General features: G+C 36.4%; 1 protein-coding gene across 6 annotated transcripts in view; it reads right to left on the bottom strand.

Moving 5' to 3' along the window:
• Positions 1 to 22,121, bottom strand: part of LOC122218102 (vesicle-associated membrane protein 8-like) — a 48,237-nt gene that overhangs the window by 5,317 nt on the left and 20,799 nt on the right. For 3 of the 6 annotated variants that reach the window (XM_042936091.1, XM_042936097.1, XM_042936096.1), the window contains 2 exons: positions 21,302 to 21,460; positions 10,423 to 10,503 (listed from right to left, as the gene is read on the bottom strand). In XM_042936091.1, the coding sequence (XP_042792025.1) occupies positions 10,423 to 10,503; positions 21,302 to 21,460 (240 nt within the window). Of the gene's footprint in view, positions 1 to 8,714; positions 8,912 to 10,305; positions 10,504 to 21,301; positions 21,461 to 22,121 lie in introns of those variants that run through there. The other 3 variants (XM_042936094.1, XM_042936093.1, XM_042936092.1) reach the window with 3 other exon arrangements.

The following is a 22,121-nucleotide window of genomic DNA, read 5'->3' on the forward strand; positions in this document are numbered from 1 at the left end:
AACTGCTGATACATCAATTTGGAAAATTTTTTCTAATTAAGATTCGAGAATAAGTATAATAACCTGAATGGTAATTTAAGACCCTGTCTAGCCAGCTAAATCAAGCCAGACTGCTGAGAAGTTAGCTAGAGAAAAATAACAGTAATGTAAATTCTCTATGTAGTAGAGTGAAGTGATTTTTACAGTATTGTTTAACTTTGTGAAGTTGAATTGTCTGTTACTAGATCTCCCAACTAGACACATCTTCGTGAACAAAAATTAGTGCTACTAAAAAAGTAAGTTAAACTTTTATGGTAGATCTCTAAGTGGGGGGCCAGCAGCTTGTTCTTGTAACTGTATTGCAGCACAGCTAGACTGTGTTGTGTATGGCTGTTCTTTGCACCACAATGGAGTTGAGTACCACAGAACTGTAAAAGCCTGCAACATTTATTATCTGGCCCTTTACGGAAAAAGTTCACAAATCCTTGATCTAAGTCAGAAAATTTGTGTTGGGATCATTAAGCAGCACTATGCTTATTTTATGTAAGTATTCCACATCAATACCTTTTTAAAAAAGGTGTTAAAACTGATTAAAACTAGGTTTTAAAAAGTAAGGTTTGCGTACATTGGCTAACATAAAGCTGTCTGATTTTGATTCTTTTGTTACAGTGTTAAGATGTCACTCTGGCCCTTGACCTGGCAGATTTAATTAGTAGAAAACAGATTAAAGCTGTACTCAGGTTTCATTCTTTACCCCCAGTAATTTAATAATTAATTTTGGTGTGTGTGTGGGGGGGGATGATTATTCCCACTTCTGACTTTATAAAAGTTGCACGGAGTTCAGGTTTTTATACTGTTTGTTTCCATATATTCTGAGTCCCACTGACGTGCTATTCTCTGATCCATTTCGGGCATTAAGTCTTGACCTAGAGGAGTATGTTCTTGTACCAGACACTACTTTTAGTTCCAAACTTCATAGAATTGAAAATCTCTCCCTTTATGTAAGCCAGTTTATCAGCTTTCGTGTTTTTCTTATGTATTCCAATTTAAAATCCTTGCCCCTTAAAAATTGTTGAAGGACTGTTGTGTTTGGACTTTGCCATCGTTCTGGGGTTTCCCTTTGGCTGTCAAATTAAGATCCTTAACTTCCCTTGAATTTCAGGGCTTATTTTTGTGCAGCCCATCTTTCTGCTTCTGAGACCTTCCCAAAAAAGGTCTATTCTGCCTCTTAACTGATCACTAGTTTTGCTAGATCAAAAATTCTAGGTTTAGTGAAGAAATCAAATGGCACTTTGGTTCTTGATCATATGAAGTATTTTTATGCTAAAATTGCTCAAGGTTTTAGTTCTATTCACCAGTGTTCTCAAATTTTATGATGGGATTATTTCATCCATTCTGTTGCACACTCAATGGGGTGTTGGCATTGTGTGAACTTACTCTTCAGTTCTGGGAAATGCTGCTGAAATGGTTCTTTGCTCATCTTCACCACCACCCCAATCTTCCTTTTCTCTGGAATTTTTATTTGAATGTGAGCCCTGGACCTCTGTTTTCCGTTGCAGTATGTTGATTTTTTACAACTTCTATGTTACAGGTTTTTTTTTTAAGGTTTTAATTAGCTCTAATTTCTAAGACCTTCCCCCCTCACCTTCATTATAAATTAGCAACGTGTTCTTACATGGACGCATTATTTTTTCTCAATCTCTAAGGTTATTAATAACTTTAAAGGTTTGTTTCCAAGATAACTTTGCTGTTGCTTTGAGCTTCTGCCTCATATTACACATTTTCCTCAAATGTTTGGTGATCTGTGGCTCATATTTAAAAGCTAATTGGATGTTGTGGATTGGGCTAGGGTTTAACTTTTGGGATTCAAGTCAGATCCAAGTGATCTATTAAGTGCTCTGTCGTTTTATTGAGGAATCCTTTGATATTCCCCCTCTCCCTTACACCCTCCCCCCTGCCCTGCAGCCTCTGGGCCTTCCCTACCTGGTCAGATTCACCAGAAGTCTTTGTCTACTCTCCTACCAGAAGGGTGGAAAAAAAGCGCAAAAAACTGGCTGCCAGTGTTTGGGATCCCAGTGAAGGAAAACGGCTGAGGGTTCTGAACAAGTAAAGTACTTTATTTTCTTCTCGCTATGCCCGTTGAGTACAAAGACCACCTTTTCTTATGTACTTCAGATAAACTCCAGTTTTCTGCCAGGAATGGGTTTCTGTTCATCAATACAGAGGAACTAGGATGTTTTGAATGTTTAACTGTCAAACATTTTGAACCAATCCTCTTAACTCCTTTTACCTGTTTTTAAAGGTACCTGAGCTGTCCATTGCTAAGCCTTTGCAGGGGTTCTGTGGTACAGTCTGGGAGGGATATCCTCATTGCTGACAGCCTATTTGGTTTTCTCGTTGGTCGAGTCTGTTACCACTTGTTCATAAGCTTTGCAATTTCCCAAATTTTGTTGCTGTTGTCTCCTTTCCTGTTCTTTGTCCTCAAGGTTTTTAAATGTTGTCTCTCCACCTCCCACCCCCCACCCCCGCCCTTTAAAGTAACGGGTTTTAGTAGGATTTCAGAAGGGAATAGAAGTGATAGGGTCTTATTTTTTAGCAGCCTTTTTTATTTGCGTGGGGGTGGTTGGTGACGGAAGGTTTGGGAGAACATAAAGGGGCAGGTAAATTAAAATCCAGATAGTGTTCTAGAATAATACCTTCCAGAATTTGGCCAATAAATTTCATACGTAGTTTGCTAGTTTATTACGGAACCAATCTCTATTAATGGACAGTGTTAGGTAGCTTTTATTTCAATTCTCCACCAGTTTTGTAGACTGATTAGAGCTGTCAATCTTCCTTCTTTTCAAGTAATGTGAGTTTTCTTGGTCTGCCGGCCTAGTTCAAGTTTTGATACCTTTGGTTTACTAGGTGTGTGCTACCAGGTGAGTTACAATCTCTCTTCTTGGGGTTTTGGGCTTTTATTCCTTTCTTAACCTTCAATGAGCTTTATAAGGTTACAGGTTTTGTTACTACATTACTCTTTGCACATTGGGATGGCAGTTGCTTCATTGATGTGCACAAGTTAGAATACATTATGTGGAACATCTGTCCAGGTGTCCTTCATGCTGAGGTAATTTTGAAAGGTGGTTTCATTAACGTTAGCATCTAAGTTACAAGGCCTGTGCATTCTGTATGCACGTTTGGTTTTTTACTGCTTGGAAAAGTTCTTTGAAATTGTTATCTTGTACTTTAAAAGTACCTTATGGCGTTGAGGTATTGGGAAAATCAAAACAACCCAATGCCTACCACAGCAAATTTTGGTTTTCTGAAATGTATAATTTTATTTGGCTTGGGGTCACATTAACTTGAAATGTCAAAATCTAGGTGAGTAAATTTCTTTGGGAGCAGTTTACTTCTAATTTATCAGCTCTCTAACATTTAAGCATGACTCCGAATTATTCATAAAAACTGATTTTTACTATCTACTTTGGGCAAGCTGAGAGTGCATTCTTTATCTTTTCTTCACTGCTGGCCATGTTGAAGTCTAGGCTGAAAATCTCCATGGCTGAAATAATTCTGGCAAGATGAATATCCAATTGTACAAATTGAATCTGCCTGGCCTGCTAATTGCTGTCAGTTGCCTATAATCTGGTAAAATTGGAGAAAGGTTAGTTATAATCCTCATTTCAAAGAGGCTTGAGCCCATTTACATCGGAATCCATCAGAATTGTTTAGGTGTTGCCTGGGAACTTGGATTTCACACCCCCCTCCAAGTGATCTTCGCTACTCTAAAGTTTTAGGTATTGTTGCTTTAAGATGGTTAAATAATGCTGTTTCATAAAGATTTTTTGTTTTTACTTTTATTTCGGGTAAAGACAAAGGTGTGTGTTTCATAAAACAATGCCACTCAAGCATTTTAATCATGATCCCTTAAGTCTCGCTTGGGAAAAAAATCAGAAAGACTTGGCATTCTAATGAGTGTACAAGATGATGAGTGTATGTGCTACCGAAGGCGAGCACCGAGATGACAATGAGTAATAGTGTACCAAGTGGGGGAAGAGATGTGGTGGAAGTAGCAGTAGGCTGGGAACGTGGGGAGTTGGTTTTATGATTTTTAAATTAACTATAGGCGATACACTTTCCTTATTGCCTGCATATTGCCCCACTTTAGTTTGTCACTGATGTCACTCATCCATTCCATTGTGAATTGGTAATTAGTAACTGAAATTGACTTGCTGTAGTTTTGGGTTGGGCTTGTTACATATTGTCCCACTATCCTTAGCATCTTTTAGATTCTCTAGTAATTTCCAGCAGCCTCTTATTTTCAATGGCTGTAGTATAGAAGTAGCCTTAGGTAACAACTGTGGTATCCAAGGGACTATGCAATTTAGGAAGACAGCAATGGGTGACTGCTAAGTGTTAATTTACCCCAGTAAGCCCTGTACATTTGGGGGGACAGAAGGGAGGCTCTGAGGGCATGAAAAAAGGACCTTGCAAAATTACTGTACTGCTTTTAAAAGGTGATGCTTCATAAGAATTAGATCTTAAGTAAGAGCAAGGTGTTCTTTGTTGTTAACAGTCCAAATCAGTTACTTGTCAGGAGAGGAATTCTTTAAAGTCTTCCGAGAAAGTACAGAATAGGCATTAGGGGAGGTGCTAATTCATTTAACAATGATAGAAGTTACTGAATTCTATTTTGGGAAACTTAAGTCACTTTGATAGGAAGATCATTTAAACTTCAAGGTTAATTGGTATACAATTTATTTTGTAATTGGATAGGCTACATTGTTTGCACTTCAGGATTTAAATGCGAGGTTATTTTTCCTGCCTCTCTCATTTCTCTGAAAAATAAAATATTTGAAGAAACTTAAGAGGTCTGTTAATGTTACTAACCTAAAAGCGACATTTAACATGTCATGGAAGCGATGCTTTGAATAAATACTTAAGAAAAGGAATTCTATAATTCCCCTTTGTTGTTGTATGGATGGCCTTGGATTACACAAGGCTTAATCACACTTTTAGAAGACACTTGCCAATCTCACTAAGTAGAACCCGTTTAAAATAAAAATTGGAAGATGGCTCTGGCTATTACAAGTGTAGTTAAATTAGCTAAGGCAATAAAGAAAACTTCAAAATGCTCAGAAATTTGTTGTACATTGCTTCTACAATCATTGATATATATAATAAAGCATGCTACTACTAGTCAATTAGTTTTATGTATTAAGACCTATCAGCATGTCTTTGTTTTGTTTTTGGTTTTTTTTTAGTACCTGGTTGACTTGATTTCACACTAACGTGATGTTCTCTGTACCATTTAACATTTTCAAAACCTATTCTCCTCCAGCAAATTCTGTTAGAACCAAGTGTTTCCATTTCCGGAAGCCTACTTTTAAGAGTTCATACTAAGTTTATAGTGGGCTTTAGTGGGGTTTTAATTTGCACTAAATTTTCTTTTCTGGAAGATTACTTATGTTCAAATTTATAATGTAGTGCTTTTGTCTTACAATTAAACTCTTATAGCACTCATGCATTTTTTGCACTGTCTTTTTGTTTTTCTTTTTTTTTTTCAATTTAAGCTTTCCCTTCTTGGATGAATACTTTGAAATAACAGGTCTTATTTTCTTAGTTGAAAAGGTAAGAACTATCATATTTAAAATGTAACAGTTTTAAATGATGGGATTCTTTTGAAAGATTATGCAAAATGGTCAAATAGTTTTTTAATTTGAAGAGTCACTGAATTCAATGGAAGAAAGAAGGGTCATTTTCAGTTTTCTCCAGGATGTTCAGGAGGAAGGATAGTGAGAGAAGGAAGATTCTGTATGGGGATATTCAGTCTCTGGCCTCTACTGGGTTTGCTGTCAAATGTGGTGAGACTGCTGAAAGTGCTGGTAGGCATCTGCTATTTATGCAGACTTGTATATATTTCTCAGAGGATGGCAAATTGAATTAGATGTGTAAAGTTGCACTAATGTTCACCAAGGTATTCCTACTCTGAATACAGAGGAGACCTAACATAACATTATTCCACTATTCCATTTCCTATGTTTGTGTTCCTCAAGAATTCGGAGGCATTTGGGTCGTTCCTAGTGCTGGCCTGCCAAGAGAGAGGCTGACATTATGGCAGATCATGGTATGATGCTTAGAAGGTCTTCACTCCCTCACAAATGATCTCTGTGACCAGTTTGTGATTTGCCTTTTTGTTCTATAAAATCAGGCCAAGTTAAATAATGGGTTCTGTTATTTTAGGTTCTGCCATGATTCTATAATGAGAATATTAACTTTATTTTTTTAGAAGTCTCCTAAATATTTGGGGGGGGGGAGGGGCAGAGGGAGAAAGAAAGAATCCCAAGTAGGCTTCATGTTGCCAGTGCAGAGCCTGACCTGGGGCTCCATCTCACAGCTGTGACATCAGGACCTGAGCCTATATCAAGAGTCAGACCACTGAGCCACTCAGGTGCCCCAAGAATATGTACTTATTTAAAATAAGTTAAAATCATCTTTTCAGATTTATTAAAATGTATAGGATATTGTCTAGCAGACTTAAAGCAATTTCTAGTTTAATACATAATTCAATGGAATAGACTTTAAAAAAAGAATGTTTCTGAGGTCCAGCTCTGTCATTTGCCCTGTGATGTTGGACAAATAAAATTTAACTTGTCTAAGCATCAGTTTTCCAACTGAAAATTATTTCTCAGATACGGATGTTTGATGATAGGCATGTGAATGTGCTTTGGAGTTAGTAGTTCTCAACTTTATCGTAAGGTTAAACACACTTTGAGGCCCTATCCCAGCCTTAAGTAGAATCTTCAGGGGGAGAGCCCAGGCATCTATATTAAGATCCCTGAGTCTGAGAGTTGAAAACCAAAGCTTCATATTTATTGCTATGACCGTGTTTAAGAGCTATGGAGATCACACGTAGGAAAAGGTATCAAATGTTAATACCTATATGTGCTGGGCAGTCTGAATATGAAGAGTATAATGTGGCCAGGCTTGTGGGGACTAGATACACATAGCTGTCTACCAAGATGGGATGAGTGCCCTTTGCAGTTTGCCTGGGCATCTGCTAGGACTTCCCACTTGTGCTTCTGTAACTCTTCTGGGCTTGCCTGGCTATGAACCTTCAGATTTAGTGTAGAGGTCCCTTGAGTTTGGTGAGTAATTTGAGATAAGCAGAAAGGCTAAAAAGGTTCTGGATTACAGAATAGTGTAAAAGCCTTTATAAATAAGAAATAAGGTCAAGGAAGCATTTTTGTGGGGAATGGAGGAAGAATATATCGAGTTTTGGGGATTTAAAATTTAAGGTGTTTGCATGATATCTAAGTGGGTGTATCCAGTAGAGAGTTGGAAAAAGATTTGGAATTCAGAAGAGAGGTTACTTGCTGGAGAAGGCAATATCATGGGAGTAAATAAAAGCACCCTAGAGAGTGTGGGAAATGAAGAGAACCAAAGGCTGAGTTCTGTTGCAGGCCATTTGATGAATGAGTGCACGATTAGACTCCCAAAGGCCTACTCTGCTTTCTGCACCCCCCCCCCCCCCCCCACACACAAACAAACAGCAAGCAATGCCTTAATTTGCTAATCCTCTCTCTTACTAGCCCAGTGGAGTCAGGCAAGTGACATAGCTTATCCAGTTTTCTTATCTGTAAAATGGAAATAAGAGTCCCTACCTCAGGGTTGTGAGGATTAAAAAAGAATCTGTAATATAGTTAAGTGTTTTAACTGTCTTTGACCTATTGAGATAAATTCTTTTTTTTTTTTTTTTCCTTTTTAAGTAGGCTTCATGCCCAGCATGGAATCCAAACTTGAACTCACAACCCAGAGATTAAGGCCTGAGCTGAGATCAAGAGTTAGATGTGGTTTAACAGACTGAGCCACCCAGGCACCCCAAGATAAATTCAATTTCTAGTAAGATCCAATTACCAGCCCCACTTACAACCCACAAAATCTCCATCAGTGACTGGAGCTGGTGTTGATCATTATCTTTCTTGAATTTATTCTCTGCTGCACAATGTGCCACTTAAATAGGCGTTGTTTTAAATGTGCTTATGATTTTTTTCAGTCTTGCTGCCTCAACTGGAATGTTAGCTTCCATTGGGATTAGGTCCATTTCTTACACTTCCGTGTATAGCCACTAATTTCTCAAACATCAGTTATCTCTATTGATGTGGTAACTTACAATAAAATTGTAATGTTTTAGAACTATTTTGGTGCAGAGTGGGAGCTCAACAATGTTTGGATGCATAAATCAATGAAAAGTCTAAGATTGCCTTAATATTTGTTTCTATCTACTCAGGTATTTTCTGACAGATGTAGCATAAATAGCAGATAAACACTCCTTACTAAACGAGTGCTTTTCTTCCTAACTCTTAAGCTCTAAGACAGTTCTAAGACTGGGAAAACCAGCATTATGTGGGACTTAATAGCCTGGAACCAGAGTGATAGCTTGTGTCTTATTTGTGCTGCAAGTGGAGAGGAGCTTGTCACAACATGCTCTTCATTTTTAGGCTCCTGGGTCTTGGCATCCTAATATGTAAAATTGGGGAGGGGGTAGATTAAGTGATCTTTAGGTTCATGTCTTCTAGCAATACATATGCTAGTATTCACTGGCAATCAGGAAACAAATACATTGTTTTATAAATATATTACAGAAATGTAAGGGAGACACATTATATAGACTTTTAAAATAATAGCAAAATACATGGCAATTCTCACAATGCTTCTCTTTAAATTTCTGTCTCCCCCCCCCCCCCCCCCCCCCCAACAACCTACCAACCTACAAAAAGCAAAAATATTCCATGTGTCTTATCTGGACCACAATTGAGGGGTCAGATAAGATACTCTGAGTTAAAGATACAGATTTCATATATACAACAGCCAGGACTTGAATTCATAAAATCTCAGCTTTCTAGGTGTGTGACCTTGAACATGTCATTGAACTTGGCTATTTTCTGATCTGCAAAATAAAGATAATATGAGCAAATATTTACACAGCACTTTTCTATGTGCCTTACATTATACTTAATAGTTTTTACTTCTTTATGTCATTGTAAAATTAATGAGACATTCCTCCTCCAAAGCACTTAGTGCATTATATCAGAGTACATATTCAATATAACACCCATTTTTTCCTGACATAAATTACAGAAATTCTAAAGTTTCTAACATTTAAAATCCTTTAAAAAATACTTTGTGCATGGAAAGGTGATACTGTGCTGGAGGAATAACAAGCTTGGTGTCTATTTAAAGTGCTGATACTTGATCATTAGAATTAAAATGAGCTATCTACCAGATAGGAACCCATGTTTTTACTCTTCCCCATGGATCACTAAGTGATTTTTAAAACTGACTTTAGACCTCAAGTTCCCATTTAAGAAACAACTCATGATACCTTGTTACCAACTGCAAAGTGAAGCTGGATGTTTTGGTTATTAGATATCTTAGTGATTTGAGGTTATTGAGTGAAATGTAGGGGGAAAGCTATTAGGGTGGTAAAATGGGACAGGAAATCTCCAGGTTTATTGGAGATACAATACAGCTTCCTAATTTTAAAATCTTTACCCAAGGAAATGTCTAGTATAAAACAATGGTGTGAGTAGTCATTTCAAATGAAAGAATCTGTGGAAGAGGTGATTGTTTATTTCTGGACTGTGTACTCATGTGAAGAGTTATTAATTTTTATTTGTATTTAATTTTAGAGCAAGGGAGGGGCAAAGAGAGAGGGAGAGACAGAATCTTAAGCAGGTTCCATGCTCAGTACAGAGTCCAATGTCGGGCTTGATCCCATGACCCTGGGATTATGACCTGAGCCAAAATCAAGAGTTGGACACTCAACCAATTGAGCCACCCAGGCACCACAAGACTTCTATTTCTAAGGGAATTAATGAGATCACAGTCATTTTTATTCTGAGTAAGAAGGAAAATATTAGGGATTTAATGCCAAAAATGCAATCATTTTTTTCCTGTTAAGTAATAGTTAACACTTAAATAGCATTTACTATGTGGTAGACATAATTCTATGTGGTATTATTACTAGCTCCCTTTTACAGATGAGGAAACAGACACAGGTTAAACAACTTGTCCAAAGTCACCTGATGGTATCTTGCAGGGTGGAGAGTTAAACTTCAGTGGTCTGATTCCAGGGTTTGTGCTTTTAATCTTAACAAAGGGCAGAGAGGCTGGGGAAGTAGCTGGAGCAGTGGGGAAAAAACTGGCAGCATTACAGAAATGGAAGAGGTACGAAAATTAATAAAGCACACTACAAGGACAAGGAAAAACTTCCAAAACCCTCTTCCTTCAGTCTTCCTACCACTGGAGAATGCTATTTCATAATTGTTGATTGTAGAACTCTCTATTTACACACAACAATTTATTGGTAACTGCTGGGGATGGGGAGAAAAAGGGTCAGGGTCAGGTTGGTATTACATTTGTACTTAAAAGAATGATGATGATTGAGAGGAGAATTACCACAGTGATGATTATAATCTTTCTGAAGTGTTTCCACCATATCCTCCTGAGAATCTTTCTTGTTTTTTGGGACTCTTTGGCCTGAAATAAAAATAAACACAAATTTAATGTTTTCTTTCTGTATCTGGATTAATGGACACACTTCAATACCTAATAAAGCTATGTAAAAGAACAGATTTAGCTTGGTTTTGAGCAATCCCAGAGAGTGTCACAAAGTCTGCACAGCTTTTATAAAATGATGCACCAAGATTCCAGGTGCCTTACTCATTGAGTTCAGCTGTAATTTTATTAATATTAATAAATTAATATTTAATAAATATATTTAATAAATATTTATTATTTAATAAATATTTAATAAATTAATAGAATTTATTAATAAATAATTAAATTAACTCTGTGACTGTGACCAAGTTAATAACTCTTTGAGCCCCAGTTTCCTCATCTTCACTTTATGATTTTACTTAAATGCCACTATCCCTTACAACCCTATTTAAAATCGCTACCCCCATCTCCATCCCAGAAACCCTATTTCCCTTCGATACATTATTTTTCTCTAAAGTATTTGTCTCTTGGGGTGCCTAGGTGGCTCAGCCAGTTAAGCGTCTTGACTGGCTCAGGTCATGATCTCATGGTTTGTGAGTTTGAGCCTCTGGCTCTGTGCTGACAGTTCAGAGCCTGGAGCCTGCTTTGGATTCTGTGTCTCCCTCTCTGCCCCTAACCCATTTGCACTCTGTCTCTGTCTCTCTCAAAAATAATCATAAAAAATTAACATGTTCAAGGTATTTATCTCTTATCTAACATTATGTAAATCTTATTTATTGTGTGTTGAGAATGTAAGCTCTGCGAAGGCAGGGATTTTGGTCTGTTTCATTGACTGCTGTATTCCCAACAGTGCTTAACGTAGAATACTCCTCTATTTTTCTTTAGCACCCGTATATTGCTATTGAGAAATGTGATGCTATTCTAATTGCCAAGTCTTTGTATTTTCTCTCTGAAAACATTTAAAATCTCTCTTCCTTTTTTAATGTTCTACAATTTCAATATTACATACATGCCCTGCTATGGTCCTTGTTTTGTTCATTCAATCTGGAAACTCGTGTTATTTAGTTCTAGGAATTTTTCTTGTATGCCTCTAATTTTCTCTCCTTTGATTTCTTCATTGTCTGAAACTCCTGTTGTTCATATGTTGGATCTCAGACTGATTCGCTGTCTTATCTTTCCTCTTTCTCTTTTTGCTCTCCTTTCTGAGAGAATATCTCAACTTTATATTATAATAATTCTACTGAATTTAAAATTTTTACTATTGTTTTAATTTCCAAAAGATCTCTTTTGTTCTATGAATAAGCTTTTACATAGCTTTTCATTCTTGTTTCAGGGATGCATTACTTTCTATTATTTCTCTGAAGACAGAGAAAGGTTGGGGAATGGTCACCATATTCAAAGATACAGATACTCAGGATAAAACTTTTCACTTGATCCATCGGATTTTAATATGCTGGTCACTCTGGCCTCAACTGCATATGGTTTCTGAATTTAGACCCTCTCTGGTCTGTTGTCTTTAGGTACTTATTATCCTTTTGTCAGGGGTAAGGAGAGGAAGTGATGTGGCTCTAAAATGTAGGGAAGAGGCTCTGCAGGTAACATGTTCCTTTTAAAGACTTTATACCCAGTCTCCTCTTGAGACTTCTATTGCATGTCTACTTTTACAAGTACCATGTATCTTCAATTTCTGATTCTTTCCAAAGTTCTATGGCCTGGATCAGTTTGCATCTTAATGTCTTCTGGTACAAACTTAGGTTTTGAGGTTTTTGCTACTAAAAAGGTTAAAAAGTACTCATAATTGGTTTTCTAGCTTCCAAAATTGTTGCCATCTCTTACCTGTTGTCTTTTCCTTTGTTTTTTGTCCTAGTAATTTATACATTAAAATTCCTAATTATTGCTTTACCTATAATTTTATTGGAATTTTGAGTGTATGCCAAGATAAATGTATCTGTTTAATCTGTCAAATAAAAATCCATGACCCATATTTATCTGTAGGCAGACTGAGAGAAAGCTTACTGGCCTTTTTGTTAAAAAGCCAAATGGGCTTTTTTTTTTTTTTTCCCCCCTTTAAAAAAGCTTATTTATTTTGAGAGAGAGAGCACTTGTGCACAGGTGTGAGCATAAGCAGAGCAGGGGTGGAGAAGGAGAGAGGGCTCGATGTCAAGAACCATGAGGTCATGACCTGAGTTGACAGGAGTTGGAAGCTTAACTGACTGAGGCACCCAGGTGCCCCCAAATCAGCTTCTTAAGGACATTCAGTAGTCTTTTATATAAAGATCAAGGGGAAAAGAGAGGTAACTAATTTTGCAAGTCAAAAAATAGAGGTTTTTGTGAGAATGATTATGTGGTATCTGTGTGAAAAATATTCTGAGAAAAACTGTAAAATACTTCAAATATGTTTTATTGAGCTGCTTCTACTCAACTGTCCTCAAAGAGGAAGTCATTTTTTTCTTCATATAATCATGTATGCATAAAAGTGGGATTTGTTTGGAAGGTAAGGCAGTAAAGTGAAATAAAATCTCTTACTTTTTTTTGCCATATTTTTTGTGGGATTTAGATGTTGCCACTTACCCCATAAAAAAGACAAAAATCTAATAAATTAATAGATCTGGCAGTATGGTAGACTAAGTAATCCCATAACCCTCCTGCCACTATTACTACTCAGAAATGCTAGATAAAATATAATAAGCAAACTTAAATTCATAGCAGAATTGGGAAGAAAGTCAGAGTACAGCCTGGTGCCGAAACTTAGGCAAACAGTGAGAAATTGCACTTCTGGTGCAGCTTGTCTGGATTTGAGAGGGTGAGGACATTGGCTTCTGTCATCCAGGGCTTGGGATTTCACTGCCCACAGGCACAGCAGGCTACTCTCTGGGCTCCATGAAGAGAACATGGAACTATATTGAATTTTCATCTTTCCTGCTAACTAGGCTCAAAACTTTGGAGTCTTCCTTAACTCCCTCTCACCACACATGCAATCTGTCAGCGACTCCAATTTGTTCCACCTTCAAAATGTATACAGAATCCAACCACCTCTCACCACTTGTACTGAACTAAATATTCATTTTATGTTACCTACACTTTCACCACTTTCTTTGCTCTTTAATTTTTTGCTGAAAGACAGATTTCTCAGAGAGAATTTTCCAACTACCTAAAATACCTCCTTTAGAATTTCCTTAGTGCAGATGTGATAAACACAGCCAGCTATCCACTGCAGACTTTAGTTCCCCTCTCATAATGTAGAATTATTGCTGGCAAGAGACTCTCCAATCACAGACCACATTTATCAGGCTCTTCACCCCACTCTGTGCTGTTTCCCTCTCTGCCTCTTGTACGTATGCAAAGCTGTAAGACTAATTCTTACCAATAGGTCGTGAGTAGAAATGATGGTGTCACTTTTGGGCTGAAGTGGCTATAAGCAAATATGCTTCTTCCACTCCATGTTTAACCAACTGCCACCTGAAATGGAAAGACTCTAAGGCCCCAGGCAATGGCAGAGTCACAAAACGGAAAAAGCTTGGGTTCCTGGATTGCCATGTGAAATTATGCCCACAGAAAACCTGTTTTAAATTGTTATGCAACCAAGAAATAAACCTTTATTTAGTTCAACAGTTAGTGTTTCTCTAATACTGCAGTTGGTAGTAGGATGAGATGTTATTAAAAGAGTCTAAAACATGTGGCATTGGCTTAACCATCAGGTGGTAGGCAGTGAAGAAACTGGTACTAGAGGCTGGAAAGATAAAGACCTATATAGGTCTTCAGAATAAAACACTGGATAGTTTTACCAGTGCCTGTGACAACTTGGAAGGCAAATTGCCTATTGAGTCTTTCACTTTGGAAGAAAATGTTGGAAAACAGAATGGTAATGGTGTGAGTTCTTGTTACTGGCTGCATTTATCAAGGTACCAACTGGCTGGTTTGCAAGAAGAAATGAAAAAGGAATAGGGTGAAGAAATGTGGAACACTGAAACATTAGATAAGCTTATGTTTTTTTGGTCCAGAAATAGAAATATTGAAAAGGTCTTTAATGACAAATGCCCATTAAGAAGATTCTGTCCTCCCTCGATAACAGAAAAACTCCAAACCTATTAAAAAAAAAAATGGGAAAAGGACTTGAACGGACTTTCATCAAAGATCTATAAATGGCCAATAAGCATGCGAAAAGATGCTCAACATCATTAGTCATTGAGGGAATGCAAATCAAAAGGAGATGCTAGTTAAAAAAGTGAGATGCTAGTTCATACCCAGTAGGATGTCTATAATTAAAAAAAATGGAAAATAACAAGTGTTGGAGAGGATATGGAGAAATCTGAACCCTCTTACATTACTGGTGGGTACTTGTGGCTACCCTCTTACATTACTGGGTTCAACCACTGTGGAAAATAGTTTGGAAGTTCCTCAAAAAGTTAAACACAGAATTACCATATGATATAGCAATTCCATTTCTATGTATACACACAAAGGAATTGAAATCAAGTATTCAAACAAAAATTTGTACATGGATGTTAATAGCATTATTCACAATAGCCAAGGCAGAAACAACCCAAATGTCCACCAAATGATGACTAATAGATAAGCAAATAGGGGTGTATCCATAAAATGGAATATTACTCAGCCACAAAAAGGAATGAATTACTGACATATGCTACAACATGGATGAACTAGGAAAACATGCTAAGTGAAAGAACCAGCCACAAAAGACCGGATTGTATGATTCTATTTATATGAGATAGCCAGAATAGGTAAATCCATAGAGACAGAAAGTAGATTAGTGGTTGCCAGGGCCTGGGGAATAATTGTTTAATGGATATGAGGTTTCTTTTTGGGGTGACAAAAATGTTTTGAAACTAGTAAGGTGTTGGATATACAATACTGTGAATGTATTCAATGCCACTGAATTGTATACTTTAAAAATGTTAATTATACCTTATATGAGTTTTACCTCAATTAAAAAAAAAAAAGATTCTGCCCGGTGGTGGAGACGAGGTTAAGGGTGCAATATGCTTCCTATCCAAGCCTAATGGCCTCAAAGTAGTTGTCTTTAAATTGAGAGGGAGGCATGAGGGCAAGGAGCAGGAGCAGGAGCAAAGAAATAACCGGGTTTCAGAATATTGTCCAGAAAAGAACTTTACATGTGGATACAGGCACTTGGAAACGACTAGAAGCAAAAAGATTCAAAATCAACCAAGTTTTGAAATGGAAAATAAAGCAGAACCTGGTCCTTTGAAAAGACCAAAACAAAACAAAACAAAAAACAACTTGATTAAAATAATTGAAAGGCTAAGAATGAGGAAATTAAACCAACCACAGGCACAAGACAAAAGTTAAGAATACAACCGCATATAGCATATAGTATAAGTTTTTATACACGGCTAGAGTCAGTCTTTTGAGGCAACAAAGGTAAAACTATAGCAGTGAATCCTACAACACATACAAACATTTAATGTGAAATTTGTCATATTAACAGGTTTAAGAAGAAAAATCATTATCTCAATTAATGTAAAGATAGCATTTGATACAATTCAACCCCCTTTCATGATAAAATTTCTTAGCAAATAAAGAATAGAAAGGAAGATTTATAAGTTGTTAAAAAGTATCTATCAAAATCTGAATGTAAATTTAATACTTAATTGGGAAGCATTAGAAATATTCATTTTAGGGGCGCCTGGGTGGCTTGGTCGGTTAAGCGTCCGACTTCGGCTCAGGTCATGATATCACGGTCCGTGAGTTCAAGCCCCGCGTCAGGCTCTGTGCTGATAGCTCAGAGCCTGGAGCCTGTTTCGGATTCTGTGTCTCCCTCTCTCTCTGCCCCTCCCCTGTTCATGTTCTGTCTCTCTCTGTCTCAAAAATAAATAAACATTAAAAAAAAATTATAAAAAAAAAAGAAATATTCATCTTAAATTGGGAACAAGTATTTCAGATATCACCATTTCTAGTCAATATTTTACTGGCATTCCTAGATAACATAGTAAGACAAGCAAAAATAAATAAAGAGGGGTGCCTGGCTCTAGGTGGAACACGTAACTCTTGATGTTGGGGTTTTAAATTGCGTACAAGTATTTCAGGTATCACCATTTCTAGTCAATATTTTGCTGGCATTCCTAGATAACATAGTAAGACAAGCAAAAATAAAGAGGGGTGCCTGGCTCTTGGTGGAACATGTAACTCTTGATGTTGGGGTTGTGAGTTTGAGCCCCATGTTGGGTGTAGAGGTTACTTAAACAAAAAAAAATTAAAAAATGAATATATATGGGAAAGGATGAAAAAAATATAGTCATTATTTAGTATATGATAAAATTTTTATGTAAAAATGCAAAGAAATCCATAGATAATATTACCATGAAAGTTCAGTAAGATTTAGGATACAACATTAGTATGCAAAAATTGATTGTGTTCCTATTAATCAAAAAACAGAGTCAGAAAGAGACCTAGAAAAATGGAGACCTAGCACATTCAGAGATGTGAAAACAATATTTTAAAGATGTCAATCCTCCCCACATTAATGTAATTCCAACTAACATCCTAAAATTGTGTGTGTGTGTGTGTGTGTGTATGTGTGTGTGTAACTCAAGATGTAGATTCTAAAATTCACTGAAAGAGAAAGCAAGACTTGCTAACACAATTTTCAAAAAGTAGAATACCATTCACTATAAGATATTAAGACTTCTTATAAAACCACAGTAATTAAAACAGTATAGTACTGGTCCAAGGATAAAGAAATGGATTAGTAGATATTAAATATGTATAGGGAGGGGCACCTGGCTGGCCTACTCGTAAGTGCATGTGGCTCTTGATCTTGCGGTCATGAGTTCAAGCCCCATGTTGGGTATGGAGATTACTTAGATAAATTAAATAAAAAGAAAAAAGAATAGAGTATATATATATATTTACATATACATATATGTACATACATATACATATATACATATATGTAAATATATATATAATTGGCATTACAAACCAAACTTGGAAAGGCTGAGTGCTATTCAATAAATGGTGTTTGGGCAACTGATTTTTTGTACAGAAAATTATAAAATTTTGATTCCTACATCATACTCTATGCAAAAAACAAAATTCCAGATGTTTTAAAGATCCATGTTTAAGAAGCAGAATTTAAAACTTTTAGGAAACAATGTAAGAATATCTTTATAACTTTGGGAAAGGAAGGAGTTCTTTTTTTTTGAGAGAGGGAGGGAGAGAGCGCTAGCAGGGGAGAGGGGCAGAGGGAGAGAGAGAATCTCAAGCAGGCTCCACACTCCGTGTAAAGCCCAATGCAGGCCTTGATCCCAGGACCCTGGGATCATGACCTGAGCCCAAACCAGGAGTTGCATACTCACTGAGCCACCCAGGTGCCTCAAAGCAGTTCTTAAACAAGACCCAGAAAAGCATAAACCATGAAGGACAAGACTGATAGATATATTTGCCTAGATGAAAGTTAAAGACTTCTTTCCTAAAAAAGGTATTTTACATAAAGCTGAAAGCCAAGCCACATACTGGGAGAACATATTTACACTTTATACAACTAAGTATCAACAACTAAGAATTGTATACCATTTTTTATCCTTTATTATACATTAGTATTTTATGTATTTCCTATAAATTATTTTAAAAGATAAAGATTCACATTAGCAAAATGGGCAAAGGATATCAACAGGCAGTTAGTTCACAGAACAAATTCTAATAGTTAATAAACATAAAAATTGTTCAATGTCATTCAAAATTAGGAAAACACAAATTAAGACAATAGTTATCTTCTTTCCCTTACAGATTGTTAAAAATCATAATCTCATAATCCCAAGTATTAGAAAGAATGTGGGGCAACAGAACTCTCATATACTACTGATGGAAGTATAAATGGCACAACACTTCTTAAGGAATTTTGAAGTATTTAGTTAATTTAAAGATGCACATATTTTAAGATCCAGCAATTTCATTTCTCTTTCTACATATAGCAGAGTGAGGGTTCTACAATGAGATCAAGCATCCCAGGGAGTTGCATGAGATGCTCCACTGGAAAGCAGGAAATTAATTTTAGAACTTCTCTTTGTTTATTTTAATCAAAAAAATAGGAAGGGAATGAACATGTATTAATGTACAACATATGGATAGGTGCTGACACCTTCCCTAAGTGTGTACGTAAAATGATACATGAGGACGCTTAAGGTTTTTTAGGGGTAAAGTGTAAATTCCCTAGTGACAAAGAGTTGACCCCTGCCTACCCCTTTATCCATTTACCTGTAGTGTATTGCAATTCCTATAATTTACATGCGTCTGGGGAAGAGAATTTATGGGCAATATTATTTAGTTTTAACTAAACTAAAAAGTACACATGTGGCTTAAAAATTCTACCAATAAAGGGGTGCTGGTTGGTTCAGTAGGAAGAGTGTGCAACTCTTGATCTTGGGGTTGTGAGTTCATTACTTAAATAAATAAATAAACTTAAAAAAAATTATACCAATAAGGCAAACATAAACAACAAAAACATGGCAAAGAGGATATATCTCTTCTAGTTTGAGTATTTCATCTGCCATATTTAGAAATAAAAATATAATGATTATAATCAGATCTGACTTTTAATCACAATTACTATTAAAAACATTCTTATTAATATTTTTCTTAATCGGAGAGAAACAGTTTTAATCTTCTTAAAAAGCCAAATTATTTAATATTTTATTTCATCTTCATCCCATTCTTTTAATTACTACTTTCCTATATGCTTTATATTATATAGTGTTATTATAGAAGAATATATAATTTAGCTATATATCTAAATGCATTCTCAAGAATGCACTTGTAAATTTGTAAAATTACAAATAAGTATGCATGACCAAAAAACTCTACAGATCACTGTCTTAGAAACAGTTTTGCAGGGGAACCTGATTGAGGTGACTCAATCAGTTGAGTGACTGACACTTGGTTTTGGCTCAGGTCACGACTCATAGCTTGTGAGCTGGAGCCCCACATCAGGCTCCACACTATGGCCCTCCCATGTGCACTCTCTCTCTCAAAATAAATAAACAAAAAGAACAGTTTTGCAAAAGTGTACCAAGAGATATGAATAAGTTGTTCAAAGCAGTATTGTTCATAATAAAGTTAGAATCTACATTAATGTTTATTAAAAGGAGAAAAAATAAGTATACTGTGTTTATGTATTTTTAAGTTTTTTACATTTTATTTAGAGAGAGAGAGAGAGAGAGAATGGGGGATGGGCAGAGAGAGAATCCCAAGCAGGCTCTCCACTGTCAGCGCAGAGCTGGATGTGGGGCTTGAACACACGAATTTGAAATTATGAACCTGAGCTGAAATCAAGAGTCAGTGCTCACTTGACTGAGCCACCCAGACGCCCCCGACTACGTTTACTTAAATAGTAATGATATGCTGTCAGAAGTTAAACTGATAAAGCTAAGTGTGTCCAAATAAATACAGTTCATAAACATAATGTTGAACTAAAATCTTATGTTTTAGTTCATTATATGTACATTATAATGTCACAAACATAAAGTTAAAAATGCAAACTAAGAATGTAGATACATATATACCTACAGATACAAATCAGGACTCAAGCATACAAATGATTCATATCAAATTCATGATAGTGGTTCTGGTGTGGAAGGGGAATGGGCTTGGGAAAGGTACACAGGGACTTTAATCATAGTCTAATTTCTTTTTCAAATTTTTTAATGTTTTTTTTAAAATTTATTTTTGAGAGGGAGAGAGTGCGAATGGGGGAGGGACAGAGAGAGAGGGAGACACAGAATCAGAAGCAGGCTCCATGCCATCAACGCAGAGCCTGATGTGGGGCTCGAACTCATGAACTGTGAGATCATGACCTGAGCTGACATTAAGAGTCAGACGCTTAATGGACCGTGCCCCCACGCGCACCCAAAACTATCTTCTAATAGAAAATTTTGAACACATACAAAAATTGACAGAATGGTATAAAGAAACCCTATATACTCAACATCTAGTTTTAACAATTATCAACTTATGGCCAATTTTGTTTCATTTATACCTCATTCTACTCCCCCACTCCTGAACTATTCTGAAGCTGATCTCAGACATTACATAAATTCATTCAAAATATTTTAATATGTATTTCTAATAAGTGACTTTTTAAAAACATAACCATAATACCATTATTACATCTAAAAACCAATAATATTTCTTACTGTCATCTAATATCCAGTCAGAATTCAAATATCTACTTATTCATGAAGTTGTAAATGTTCATGTTTAGAGTTTGTTTGAATCAAATTTCAAATAAAGACCACACACTGAAATGATACACCTTCTAAATCCATTTTTTTGGTAAGTTCTCCCTCTTTTTTTTCCCTTGAAATTTATTTGTTGACTAATCTGTGTGTTTTTTAATGTAAGAAATACATCTGTTATGCAAATAAGTACCTCCTACTTTAATGGGTTTTAAATTTTCATTGTTTTATAATTAATACTTTAGTTGCATTCTTATAATTTTTTTTTAATTTTTGTTAACATTTATTTATTATTGAGTGACAGAGAGAGACAGAGCATGAGCAGGGGAGGGGCAGAGAGAGAGGGAGACACAGAATCTGAAGCAGGCTCCAGGCTCCAAGCTGTCAGCACAGAGCCCGACGCGGGGCTCAAACTCACAAACCATGAGATCATGACCTGAGCTGAAGTCGGACACTTAACCAACTGAACCACCCAGGAGCCCCTATAATTTTTTGATAAAGCCATAGTTTGGTGACATAGGATTATCTCACAGTATTCCTGATATTCCTCACAGTATTTCCTTTTGGCCATTTGTCTCAAGTCGTAAGACACTGTTTGGATATCAAGACAGGTGAACATCACTTACAGTTGTTTGGAGATCATCGGTTTTATCAGTGAAGATATTCAATCTTTCTTCATTTTCCAAAATTTCATCAATATTTTTGGACATAATATTTTTTACTTCAGTTACTTGGCTCCTCAGTGTAGATATTGAGCTATCACCTTGATTTTTATTGTATTGCATCTATATAGAAATGAAATATAATACAAATATTATTTTCTATAAATAAAATCTATGATAATAGATTGTACAAATTAGAACAAAAGTGTCAAAGGCGCATTTCAATTGTATTTCAGCATAAGGAATCAACTAAACTTCAACTTGTCCCACCTTAATCTTGCTAAAAAAGGGGAGAGGGTGGATGGAAGAGTGATATTTCAATATATTCAATCAGTGGTGGAAGTCTTTTTAAAAATTTAAGTTGTTTATTTATATATTTATATAGACTTTTAAAGAGAAGTTTTAGGGGTGCCTGGGTGGCTCAGTGGGTTAAGTGTCTGACTTCTGCTCAGGTCATGATCTTGCGGTTGGTGAGTTTGAGCCCCGCGTCAGGCTCTGGGCTGACAGCTCAGAGCCTGGAGCCTGCTTTGATTCTGTGTCTCCCACTCTCTTCCCCTCCCCCACTCATGCTCTGTCTCTCTCTCTCTCTCTCAAAAATAAACATTAAAAAAATTTTTTTAAATAAAGAGAAGCTTTAGGGTCATAGTAAAATTGAGTGGGAAGTATAGAGTTCTCACATACCCCTTATCCCCTCCCTACACCCCTCCCCCTCCCCAAAGCTCCCCATCAACAACCTGCACTAGAGTGGTACATTTGCTACAATGGATGACCCCACACTGATGCA

This window comes from Panthera leo, chromosome B1, assembly GCF_018350215.1.
Source record: "Panthera leo isolate Ple1 chromosome B1, P.leo_Ple1_pat1.1, whole genome shotgun sequence".
Classification (NCBI taxonomy): Eukaryota; Metazoa; Chordata; class Mammalia; order Carnivora; family Felidae; genus Panthera; species Panthera leo.